Source organism: Helicoverpa armigera, chromosome 1 (assembly GCF_030705265.1).
Source record: "Helicoverpa armigera isolate CAAS_96S chromosome 1, ASM3070526v1, whole genome shotgun sequence".
Classification (NCBI taxonomy): Eukaryota; Metazoa; Arthropoda; class Insecta; order Lepidoptera; family Noctuidae; genus Helicoverpa; species Helicoverpa armigera.
Window position 1 is genome coordinate 5108959 of NC_087120.1, and position 13868 is coordinate 5122826.

Genomic DNA, 13868 nt, shown 5'->3' on the forward strand with positions numbered 1-13868 from the left:
GGGTGAAACCGCGGGAAAACGGCTAGTAAACAATAAAGTCTAGGTCACAGAAAAATGAAGTAATAAATCAAAGCTGAAGTCATGATTTGCGAAAGCAAAATTCATTACTGCTGAAGTCGTGGGTAAAAGTCGTTGTTAAATAAGATACAGGTATAGTATCATAGCCTTTAGCCTCATAAATCTGACAATAGTTCACTTTCTTTTAGACTATACGATTGATATTGATAGAGACATTATATTGAAATTCGCTTGTCGGTATCGTAGTAATCTATACGAATACATAATATATATAGTAAAGATTTTTTGTTTGTTTGTTTGTACGCAAAGGTTCCAAAACCACTGAACTGATTAAAAAAAATGTTGAAAAGCCCCCCTCTTGCCCACACCTGTATTGAATAACATAGGCTATATTTCATCCCGGTACGGGCAGTAGTTCCCACAGAATGCGAGTGAAACCGCGGGCAAGTGTTGTACCAATAGTTTGTTTATAAGCTTTTTGTGCACAACAAGTAATTCTGGTTATATTTACTTTAAATATAGTTAATCTTTTCCTTACTATAACCAGGCATTAGAAGTTATTTAGCTCAATACAATTTTAATACCAACTACTGCATTTAATTTAATACCCAAAACAAGTTTTGGCCTTGTGTCTAAAAAACTGATTTTCAACCAGTAACTACTTAGTTTCTAATTACTAGACTATAAATATCGGCTATAATTCTGTGACACTAGTTAATTGGTTAAGTTACACTAATACTAAAATTTATTTATACAAGAAGAAATACATTCAGTTGCTTTTATCAATTTAAGGTGCGGTTTGAATGCTAGATGCCAACTGCAACTGTTGACCGCACTTGCAGCGACTGTATGAAATCAGCAGCTGCACTACTGGTTTCTAAATACATGAAACCGTTTTGGATTGAAGCAGCAGCAAAGCGGGCAGAGGGTGCCATCAGTAGGTATTGCAGTTACCCTCAGATATCGACCGACTCCATGTAGTCGCTGCAAGTGCGGCCAGCATTTGCAGTCGCTAGCAATCTTTCAAAACGTTTCGTGAAAAAATAAGTTCAAGGATTCAGGTGTTTTGTGAGAATGTAGACGTGTTAAATTGCGATTCCTATTGCGTCTAAGATGAAATTCATAAAAGAAGCCAGCATTGCAGTCAGAATTCAAGCAGTCACTGCTATTGCGGTCGGCAATAAAATTGCAGTCAGCAGCTAGAATTCAAAACGCACGTTCATCCTTTGTATTTGTACTTTCCACCGGTGAAACCGTCTTAGCGAAGGATTTCTAATCTTGTGTTAATTCATTAGGAAAGCTCGCGTCATATTTTAATTGCTAAGCGGATTGTTTCAATGGATTGTTGGTACTCTAAGTAATGTTCTGTGTGGATGTCATACTAATGTGTTGTGAAGAGGAAAGTCGTGGCTCTATTGACAAATTTAATAAATCTTATCAAACTCACACACTCACGCACACTGACACTCAAATGAACACGAAAATGATGTAGAATATAATTATAATTTAGTAATAAGCTACTGACGAACTATTCAACTTCTTTAAGCTACGCTCTATGGGGTCCATATTTTGTCTGACTGTAAAATGTACCACTTGTGTAACTGGATTGCTAATAAAGAATTGAGTATTAAATACATTAAATGATTTCGGGATAAGGGCACGACGATAACGATGTTTGAAATGCTAAGTTTTTTTCGCCTGCAATCTATTAGGTAAAGGTGGTTCTAGATTTCTTCTCAAATAAATGCTGTGTTATTCTTCATTAACAGAATTTTAACTTTTGGAAAATTTCTGTGAATTCAATGCTACATAATTTTTGGGTAGATAAATAAATATTTTGCTTAAATGATTTACATATATTTCACAGCAAATGATAGTCGTATTTTATTTTATACAAAATATCTACTAATGATAGTTTGTAATCGGATTGGTTTTTGATACCTTTTGATGCTTTGCATTAATAAATAGTTTGAAAGGATTATAGTTTAAATTGCGAATTTTGTAGCCAGTTTAATGATAATCGGTTTACTGTGTTTGTTTGTGCCCAAAAGGCTCCAAAACTACAGAGACGATTGAATAATTATTTCACTATCGGAAAGCTACACTTTTCCCGACTAACATACTTAGGCTATATTTTATCCCGGTACGGACAATGGTTCTAAAGAGACGCGGTTGAACGCGGAAAAACAGTTTTTATTTAATAATATAATTGCGTAACAGACGCAAAATCAATAACATTCCATTATTAAATCTATTCCAATCAATAATATTTATTTAAAAACATCATCAGTCGGTAAAACTTCCTCTGAATATAGTTCCTAGTAACCGGTTGTGAAACCTGTCCGTTTCGGGCCCGGCCCGGTTCCGGTGCAGCGTTTCGATAACAGCGAAAAAGTAAACCTACATTTTTCTTGCAATAAATTGTAAGTTAGTTATTGTCAGTAAGAGATACCAAGAAACCGACTTCAATATATACCTATCTAAAATGTTCTCCTAAGTCTGAAAAATACTATGCTGAAATCTGCATCAAAATCAGTTCAACTAAACGTGAGATAATCCCGCACAAACATATGTACATACAGCTCAAATTGGGAACCTTTTTTTTTAAATGGGTTAAAAATGTTCTGGTTTTTCTAATTGCTTATGAAAAATGTAACCGAAAAACCACTATATATTGTAAAACAAAGTTATCCACCGCGTATGTCTGTCAGTTTGTGTATAGCTCAAAAATCACTGGAAGGATTATAATGCAGTTCTCATCAATAGACAGAAAAGGATTAGGACTCCACTAGTTTAAGGATAAGTCCAAGAACTTCAAACTGGTATTAACAGTAAAAACTGTTTTAAACGTTTAAAGGTCTTTAGGCGGGTCGAATGTACCCGCCGTTGTCTATTTTTGGGCTTGTAAAATGAAACTGGTCTAAAAAAACTAGATCTTTAGAACAGTTCGTATGAAAAACAAGAACTGAGCCTCCTACATAAATATGTCAGCTTTACAATGACAATAAAAAAAAAACTTGCGCAAGTCTTAAGGTACTTATGTTTATTTAAGACTATCTTGCTTTATTTAAAGTATAGGAATGTTCAACGTGCCCTTGTACTATATTTTCTGAATTATAGGAACAATTAATTTGTCGAAAGACCATAATAATCTCCAGAATCAGTTAACATTTCTGGTTTTCACACATGCAATAAATACTTAGAATTTATGACCATAGATATTTATTTACTATTAGGAACTAACACCTGTCTTAAAACAAAGAGGTGCAATTCCCCTAAGTTCCAATTCCAAATATCGGTTATATGGCATCCTTTGTTCAAAGGTGTAAAGTAATAAACTTCTTATCTGTAGAGCTCGGTCTTGACCGGACGTTTTAAAAAACGAATGAATGAACAATGTTCTTCCTACAGATAAAGGATATCTGTTTACCTGGTCTGCCTTGGTGTCAGGTAATTAGGCCAGTATTTCGAATTTGGAATGTGTGAAATTCTTTTGTTTTTAGTTTTAAATATCGAACATAGAACGATTGAAGTATTGTAAGTCTGTCAAATTAAGTATTGGAAATATTATAATTAGGTACTACATAGTGGTGTAAAAAATGTATTAAAAACATCAGAATTGAGAAGTATTTTTGGAAGACGGTTAAAAACAAAGTCTGCCCGGCCGAGGGATGACTGAAGAGGTTCAGTTCAGATTCATTTAAAAAGATTTTGAAACTTCGATAACGAAACCATTTTCGAATCGCCGTTTTGAGCAAAGGGCGGCAAGCAAACAGCTGGTTATGGTTTGGTTATCGTTATAGGAAAATGGTGCATCTATCTTTTTGTAACAATGTAAGTCATGTACCTACATGATAATTTCAGCAATTATGTTTTCACGGTAAAAGCGTTCGATATTGATTGTTCTATGATTGATAGTATTGAACCATAACCCATAGTATTATGGGTGTCGATTGCATGTGAATAGGTCAGGTGGGGCCGTACTGATTTAAGTTGAAAAAAGTTTCTAGTCAATGAGTAGAACTGGCCAGTTACTTTCGAAATTTAAAAAGTAAACTATCCTTTTTGAAATGAAGCTTGAAAAAAGTGGTAAAGGGTTACAGAATCTTTTGTGCAGCTGTCAATTTTCAAGAGAATATAATATTTTTTGTACCGACTGCACCAAAAAATGGTCAAACCTTAGCATGATCGGTAGTAGTAATATATCGTCATCTTCTTGATCATAAAATCGCAAGATTCTACCAATTCTTTGTGGAAACTTTGAGGTTTTCCTTAAAATAAATTAAAAATGAGATCAGCTTTCCAAAAAGGTAAGATCAGTTAGTAAATTATTAATTGTTTACTCCGTAAAAAATGGCTCTTCATCCTTGCGCGTCAAAATGTAAAATTAGTTGACAAAGGCATAATGTATTTGATTTACTAATTCAGTTTTCAATATCTTAATAATTTTGGGCTTTTGTTTTGAAAGGACCATTTTAATTTAATATTATGTTTTCCTAAACGGTGTACTTTGTGTCAAAATTAATTATCATGAATACCTATCATTTACACAAATATTTATTTTGACTTGATAATTAGGAATTTGATACGCTACTTCTTCTCCCAGGAAAAAACACATAGGAAGTGGTGAACGGTGTTTATTTTGCGGGCTCTCTTTTGTACATTTGATCTTTCAAAAGTGCTGTTTCTGAAGCCAAGTTTGACTAACTCATTTTGTGTTTGAAAAATATTACTTGTAAAGCCTTCAATCGTATTTTCCGTACTTGAGACACGCTTTAAAATCGATACAAATAACTTTTATAAAAGCTCGATCATAAAAACTTCACGTTTAGTTGATTCTTTTACGATTCCGATTTGTGTTAGTTATTATCGATTTCGCACACAAACGACTAAATTAATAGATTAGGGCTATTATCTACACATAAACTCAGACTTTATTACCAAAACTAGTAGTATTAAATACTGTATCAATAGATCGGTAACACAAGAGGTGTTTTCAAAAATTAACATAAGTCACTCGGCACTGGAATCTATATCTCTCTTTATAAAGACAGCTTTTAAGTTAAATAACACAGATAAACAATAGCTCAATATAAATATTTATACCACAATGTACAGTAAGAAAGCTCATGCAGAAAAATAAAAAAAATAAACGTTTCAAAAACCGGCTCCAAGTTCAAAAGTGGCGCGAAATATTTATCGGTAAATAAACTTAAGGGTTCAACACTACCTTCGGAGATCAGAAAACGGTATCTGTATCACAATATTCACTGCATTGTTTTGTTTCCAAGTTTTTGGGTGCGAAGGCACGGCGCACACCCGGCTAGGTATCGACACGAAGTCATAAGTATTACTGAAGAGCTTGTGAGACAAGTCGCCTCAGGTACAATTTTCACGTCTTTATTAACCGGTAATTGTGGACAGGTCGGTATCGTGGTAGCGTAGTGCGGATGTACCTACCTACTAGATATGGCAAGGTTGTATCGAAAGAACATTGTATCACATCGTCCGGCGTGGAAGAAAGAGATGAAAAGTGAATGACTGAACCTTCCCATAGAGTAATTATGTTTATGCGTAGATATGTCAAACAATATTTTAATTGTTTATTTATTTTATTTTTTATGCGTTAATAATAGTTTCTTATACCTATATATTTGCAAAAAACTTAAGTGATAAATATAATTTGATTTAAAGCATCCACTGTTGGAATATTTTATCTTTTGTTTCACTTTTAGTAAAAACAATGCATTTTAAAGCCTTGTTCTGTGCTGTTTAGCGTATAAGAAATTCAGTACCGATTACAATTTTCTTTGATTATCTTGATATCGAACAGAGGTTTTATTATGCAAATCATACCCATTACATTGAAATTGCAGCCTTTCTTCAGTCTATTTACGGTTGTAAGCTCATTATCTGTTTTGTAATGTAAATGTGTCACATACATGATTACGATGCCCGCTTCTGTCAACAATACTATGTTTATCGAAGGATACCCGTGTAAGTAAATATACAGATAAAAAATAAAAAGTCATTTATTTAAATTAGGCTGATAATCAGCACTTTTTGAAGTTGAAATTTACAAGAAACAGCCCCCAAAACAAGCCTAAAAATCTGGATTTATTTGGTGTAAAAATTTAAGAGCAAATTTTTTAACTAAGTTACATATTCGCTACCTATCTATACAATTTTCAACTCTATGACATTGACGTCATCGTTGTAAAATGTCAGTATCGGGTACTATAGTGCCGTCTCTGTCTAACGCCGGGCGCCCATACGGGACCGTCTCAAGGATACAGTGCACTCCTCAGTTCACTGCTCCCGCTGTTGCGTCGAAGCCTTTGCTCTGCGCATGAGTGTCCGACAGTTTTTTTTGACTTCCCGAACTCGTAGAAATATTTTCGCTTTGCATTTTTTTTTTTCACGTAGACTTTAGAACATAAATATTATGTTGATTGAAACTTTTTCTGATAAATATATAAGTTTAAGTAGTCACACAAAAAATACATAAAATAAAATATATTTGCCTAATCTTCAGCTTTTTGACGTTATAAAAAATGTGATATGTTATTGAATTTAGGATAGATAGGTAAATAATATTAATTACGGTAAGAACGCGTGGTCGAGACCCAAGTCCGTCTCCATTAGACCGGTAACCGAGTTCGCTCGGCTCCCACTTTTTTTTTTATTATCTTGGACATGTTTTTGTACGGCCAGCTGATGTTATTAACGGCGACCGCAATTTATTTTAATGGTCTGTGTAAATATTTGCTTCTATTCATGTATTATAAAAATTAGAGCCCTTTATGAATGGTTGTCAGCTACCATCATTGGTCAATGTTATGATATTGAAATCACAATAGATAGGAAATATTCCTAGAGTAATTATTCAATCCGCAATGGGGAGAGTCAACCTATAGCTGTTATATTTTGAAACTGTAAACATATGGAAAATAAAGATGAGTAAGTAAATTATACCTTGGTCACTTTAGGCTGTAGGTAATATACAGTTGAGAGCATAATCGTCCAGTCCTTTAACTAAAGACACAAAAAAGCCTTTTAAAGAAGCTTGTAGAGGTATTTAAGGTAAGGTGTTATTAAAGCTTAACCGATAAATGATCAATTCGTCCACAAAATTAGGCAGAAGTACTCAATTCCCTAGCAACCCTTCAGAAAGGTTCTTGGGGCAGTTCTGAGGCAATGAAGGATAACAGGTGACATGATTGTGATACGAACATACGACAGCACATCAACCTACCCAATCAGTCAAAGTTCAATATTTTTCAACCTTATCACAATAGTGGTAGGTTACTGTACGACTGTTAACATTTGACAGAAACACATTCGGATAGGTAGATCTGCTACCGTCTGTGCTACAAAAAAGCTTTTAAAATCCATTCACTTGTTTCTTCAAGATCGTCAATTATTTTTACATAAGCAAGTGTTTTCTTGTAATTCTTGCGCGTTTGAAGTCACTGATTTAATTTGCTTTATCGCATTAGATCATGTTATAAACCTAGGTCAGGTTTCATTGCATGCTTTATGCATTTCTTATGTCGCAGTTTTTTGACGTAGTCTTAGGAAAGTATTTTATTTTTTGTAATTTCTCAATATACTTACGCACTCTTCTTGAAATTCAGGGGTTGTGGGTGGTAATGGGTTTTTAGAGTCTGTTTAAATATTTTGTGATATACCATCTGACCTAATCAAATCTGACTTCCATATGAGTCTCGCACTTGAAATTCGCTCGTTCGTTAGAAACCAGGACATACAATTAATATTACAATAATCTTGAATAGGGCTTTCGGCATATTTAAGATTAATTGAAACTAAAGTACGTAGGTGTATGAGACAAGATCCATTAAGAAACCCATTAATTAAATAAGGCAGCTATTAAAGTAACAACAATAGCACAAGAAGTTTGTGGGCTAACTATTTGAGCTGAGTCATCGAAGTCTTGGTAACATTCCTGGAATCGCACCTAGATTTAGACCTTTAATATTAAGACTACGAAGTATCCATTAAGACATACTTTAAAGAGGTTCTTTAATCAATTTCCTGCGGGAAGGATTTACAATGTAATATGTCAAGCATTTGAGTGCATGTATCAAAGGTTGGTCAATAAAGCAATGTCGCAAAAGAAGCATCTGGTAAAAGGTTTTTCCCTGAACTGCATAAGTACATATAATGTTCTACTTACTTGATCCTCCTCCCGGTAGTCGACGATACTGCTTCTGAAAAACAAAGCAATAAAAATATATAATATGTTTTTCATTGTTGGTGAATAATCCATTTATATACACAACCCTAGAATGCCAACTAACGGTGGATTCCTACAGCTGATCGATCGATAGATAGAGATTCAATTTGGACAAAGCTCCATTTAAGTCACATTTTAAGCTCTAATCGCAAAACTACGGACTTCATTAACCGATCTACGCTTATTGAAATCCGCAGTAATTCATTGCTATTTCACTTTATGTGAACTCTACATGTGAAAGTTTTTATAGCTCGTTGCATTCGTGCAGTACCTTAGCAGGAAAACACTTTGTCTGCGTAAGAATTCGTTTGTACTGTAACTTTAGGAAAATATGGAAACGTTATCGCACGTAGCACTTGTACATAATATTCTGTCTATGAACAAGTATGGTTAAATGCAAGTTTTGAGCACAATTAAATATTAAGAGGCAAACTGTCAGCGCAAGGCTCTGGGAAATAAGTACCACTATAAAAATGCAACCAACGCATTCATTGATTTTCCAACGCTTTATGATCGGAGAGTACATGTTGATGCATAGATTTCCCGTCAATATATCCCAGTAAAACTTTCACAGCCAAGCCTAAAAATCTTACTCGTTTGACACTAGGTAACATGGTTTCTTCGCTTTCTATTAACAAGTAAAAATTGCATTCAAATGTACTACTATCCAAGTAAGTGAATTCAATAAGCAAATCAATATGCGTCATAATACGTGTATAACAGACAGCTTTTTCATCTTAACTCATCAAGGCCGCAGTGTAAACATAGTTCTTTTAACAGCCAAGTACAGAAATAGCATCATTTAAATGTATGTATTAAAAATGCCTTACCTGGAACGAATCTTCTTAATAACTGGCCGTTGCGCCGTACTATCGTGGATTCTGACTTGAGTTGGATCTATTTCTTCACACGTATCATTGTCATCATAAGGCATCTGACCGGTCCTCCTTGCCAGTATCGAGTCCATAAATGGACTATATATTTGTCCAGATGTACCAAGAATATCATCTATGTCAGTATAACGAGAAATGTATTTATTTACGCCTTTTTGGTAGGAGTTGGTTGAAGGCCTACGGAATTGATGATTGCTATTTTCGTAAGGTGACGTGCGTCCTCTATAGTCTTCATTCTCTCTTGGTGTCTCTAAGCCCTCTGGACTCCTCCTAGTTCCCAATGGTTCATCATCAGGCAAATGTAAAGGAAACGGAGGTATATGTGCAGGTGGAACGTAGGCTTGAACTTCTGAATCAGATGAGTCACTTTCTTCTGGTGGTGGTGGAGGCGTTGGCAGCTTTTCTATACCTTCGGGAATGTTTTTGTCACTTGCCAACCACCAAGGTCTTTCTCCAGATTCTATGTGTCGTATCCGTCTGAGGGGGAAGCTCCTTTCTGAACCAGATTTGCTGAGCATTTGATTATGTTCCGGTTTACTACTATTGGTTGAGTTTTCATTGCTTGTGAGCCACCAGTCTTTTTGGTCTCCAGATTCATTATGACGCACTTTGAAAAAGTTAAACTTTTCACTCTTCTCGCTGTCACTGGAAGACTTTCTCGGTGGACTTAGCCGTTCTACCCCTTCAGGGATATTTGCACAGCTATCTAACCACCACGGCTTTTCATCATCAGCAAATTTACATTTCTTTGGAAGTCTGTTTGAATCAGAGCTCTCTGTTGTGTTATTACGAACCATTTGGTTGTCTTGTTTACTTTCACTATTAGATTCTAGCCACCACGCTTTTTCTCCGGATTCAACATGTCTTATCTTTCTAGGAATGTTCTTTTCTGATGGAGACCTTGTATGTTCACTGTTGTTTTGTGTGCTATTTTTTGATTCAGAATCTAGCCACCATGCTCGTTCTCCAGATTCTATGGGTCTTATTGATTTGAGTTTAACTAGATTATCATCATTTGATGCTATGATGTTCGTTGTATCATTCTTTCCTTTACTTAACCGTTCACTCTCTGTGGTTATATTTGAAACGTCTTTTCCTGTTGACTCTGAAGTAGAAGTTTCTAACCAACGACTATTATCACTGCTTTCCTGATGTCTCATTTTAAAAAGATTCGTAACGGGTGCCAATGCTCTTATTAAAAATGACTTAGCTTCTTCTGTACCAGTTTCATTCTTTTGTGGAGGCAGTGGCGATGGCTGCTTTCCTGATCTATCAGTTGGAATAGATAACTCGTCAGCAGAAGTTCTGGATACCTCATTAGTTTTAGACTTAGACACCGTTTCATCCTCACTAATAGATGATTGCGTTGATAAAGTGATACTTGATTCTGGACTTGCACTCTCCCGTGATTTGGAATGTTTCAATTTTGAAGGTCCATTTTGTAAGTTACTACTTGACGAGTTCTTTTGCATACTTTTTGGAGGAGATCCTTTGTCGCTAACTTCGCTTCCTTGATCTGAATCTGTAGAGCTCACTGATTTACTTCTCCGTTTTATTATCTTTTTCTTACCACTCGAATCTGATGATGAATCTGCGCTAGTTTTTTTTACTTTAATCTTTTTAGTCTTTGTCGCTCCGTCGGGTTTAGGTGCTTGTGGTGGCAACTGACTGTTTGTTATTGTGATTTCAGGTGAAACAAGTTCAGTAGACGCTACAGGACTTTTAGCTCTTTTTAATTTTAAATTCACATTAATTATTATTTCTGATGTGTCATCACCTTTATTTTGTTCAGAAGCATACACTGAAACAACTTCTTGATCATTTTCACCTATATGATTTGATACATTGCAATCTATATTGTTACTTTCTGATAAGGAATTGCAATTTGAATTATCTCTTCTTTCGGGTTCAGTACTTTGACTTCGCCCAGTTCTTTCACTGGGAGAATATGAATTACTACCTGAACTATCTCTTATGTTTGAATATTGAGTTGAATATCTGCCGGCATAACCCGTGTAGCTGTTAGAGTTTGGTGTGTAGTAAGACCAATTTGTAACGCTTGTTCTTGCTGTACTACCGAATCTACTTGACCTCGTTGGATCATCTAATCGATCAGACTGGATTTCTTTGTCAATCATTTCTGGTCTCTTCTTCGGTCTCGTTATAGATTTTTCTATCGTTTTGGCCATGTCTGCCCTTCTACTTCGAACGTAAGCAGAAGAACCGGGTGGTGTTGGAGAAGTGTGTCGTGTTACAATAGAAACAGTTTCAGTCTCATTTTCATTTTCTTCAGTTTGTTTGTCGTTTGTATTTAAAACTTCATTATTTGAGCTAACTGGTTCGTTTTGTGGTTTTATTTCTTCTACGGTAGCAGGCTGTGATATACATTTATCTACCTCACATTTAACAGTTTCATTGTGATTGACTGGTGATACAGAAGTTCGTTTAACAGTCGGTGGACTTCTTAGATAATTTGAGGACAGTCTATTTGCTATAGCGTATCTGTTTACTGTAATTTCTGGTTTAGTCTCTGCTCTAGATGCAGGTCGCGTGTAATTTGAAGTTCGAGGATATAACTTGTAACTCGACAGGCTATTATAGCCTGTAGACTTGTCAGTCTTGCTTGGAATGTCTTTGTCGTGATCCCCTGGGCTAGGATCTCGGCTTTTATCTTTGAACGTTTTCGTTGCTCTTCTCTCTGGACTTAAATGCCGAGAAGGTCGGCTCAGACTGTATTTCGATGTCGAAACGGGACTTACGTCTCTACTTTTATTCGTCGTAATAGATGGCACGGTAAGTTTTGAATAGTCTTTCTTTTCATATTTCGATATAGGTTTCTCGGTTTTAGTTGTACTATATGCATCGTATTTAGAAACAGGTTTTTCTGTTTTGCTACTACTATAGGCATCATATTTACTTGAAGGTTTGTCTGCTTTGTTAGAATTGTAGGTATCATATTTGTTTGCAGATTTGTCTGATTTACTACTACTGTACGAATCGTATTTGTTCGGAGATTTTTCCACCTTGGTTGTATTGTAGGCATCGTATTTTGTCGTGGGTTTTTCCGTTTTACCATAGTTTGCGTATCGATTAGCAATAGTCGATATCGGGGTATCTTCTTTTGCCGAGCGTTCAGGGCATAGTATTGGGATGCTTGACGACTTGTAAGACGGTGTTGTGTTGAGGTACTTCGCTGTGACTGTAGTCGGCCGATCCGCGGCGGTACTCGACGAAGTTCTTCCGGTGTCTCGACTCCGGCCGTAGGATGGCGTATCATACTGAAATTCAAAATATTTTATCTTACTATCATTCATTTTAAGTAGTGTGGGATGATTTCGATTGTTATCAAAACAATCGTGCTACTTTGTATTCGCACTTGAAGTGGTGTGGTACATTGCTCTAACATAGAGTGAGATCCATATTCTTCGTTCAACACTATCATATAAAGCCGTTCCTTTCACCGCTTTATAAATAGCGAAGGGAATGCGTGTATGTGTATACGCGGGAAGATTATGTACGGGGAGGGATTTTATTGAGCCCTTCGTTATTCAGTATAAAGAGCTTGGAACTGATTAATAACGGGCTAAAGCGTGGATTCTACAGACATTTTATTAGTGAGCATTTCAGGAAAATTTCCAAAATAGATATTAACCTGTCTGGCGCGGTCGCGACTTATTTAAAACCATTTACAGACATATCTTCAGACTATGAGGACTGTGTCAGCCGCAAACGCTAATCACAATGACTACTGAGAGTAGAGTACTTGAGTGCCCAGATTTTTGTGAACGACATTTTATAATGAAGATCCAAACATTTTAAAATGTACAACCAGAGACAAAGTTGCAACGAAATCCACGCATCTACAAATTCATTAAATAGATTGACATAATTCTGAAACAGTTTTAATATGAACGTATAAAGGACAGGTTTGGAACAATAAAACGAGTTGCACTGAGCATCTCCTTTCGCGCCCTTCATTACAATTATCGTTAACGTCGAGTACGCCAACTCACTTGCTCCGGCGCATGTCGTCCGTTGTACAAATAAACGATTAATATGTTGCGTATCATTTTATTGGGCCTCTCTAGTGGGAGACTGCTGGTATACTTTTAATTGACTTACGGTAAGCTTATTATGATGTGTCTGCGTAGCTTTTTCCACTACGTTTTCTAGACAGCTAGATCGCTGTGTTATAAATAAGTGTGTTGTATGTTGTATATTAGGTTTTCAGTTTGTTTATGGCGTTTACATATTACAGGCTTACCACGTTGGTCTGGTGGTAGACGTCCGTAGCTTTTTTTGAAAGAGTTGACGGCGTTAATTATAGTTATATGTGGTGGCACTTTTTAACTCTAACGATAGCTAAAACATTGTCAGCTGATTTGATCAATGGGCGGAAGCATACGGCTGGATATAGTATGGTTATCGTTGCAGTTAACAGGCCTAACAATAAGAAGAAATACATAATAGGAAAGTACCTAAACATGCAGGTGTAATTTACCGAGTAGATACCATTAAATACCCAAACATGTCAGGATGATTTAAAGTATGATGTACATAAACACAAATGCAGTAAATATCCAGTTGCAATACGTAAGGTGTACTTACATAATTTCTAAAAGACATGTTGCCAAAACATCAGCTCTCTTCCATTAGGCGAAACGTAACGTGGATCCAACTCGAGTGAATTCTGCAAACAA

The 13868-nt window shown here is 35.8% G+C and overlaps 1 protein-coding gene across 4 annotated transcripts in view; it reads right to left on the reverse strand.

Annotated features, from left to right (window-relative positions):
- Positions 1-13868, reverse strand: part of Fhos (Formin homology 2 domain containing) — an 89749-nt gene that overhangs the window by 54720 nt on the left and 21161 nt on the right. For 2 of the 4 annotated variants that reach the window (XM_021333972.3, XM_021333971.3), the window contains exons 2-4: positions 13777-13858; positions 9106-12446; positions 8216-8249 (exon numbers count right to left, since the gene is read on the reverse strand). In XM_021333972.3, coding sequence (XP_021189647.3) covers positions 8216-8249; positions 9106-12446; positions 13777-13794 — 3393 coding nt within the window. In that variant the 5' untranslated portion in view covers positions 13795-13858. Of the gene's footprint in view, positions 1-5248; positions 5401-8215; positions 8250-9105; positions 12447-13776; positions 13859-13868 lie in introns of those variants that run through there. The other 2 variants (XM_064043545.1, XM_021333973.3) reach the window with 2 other exon arrangements.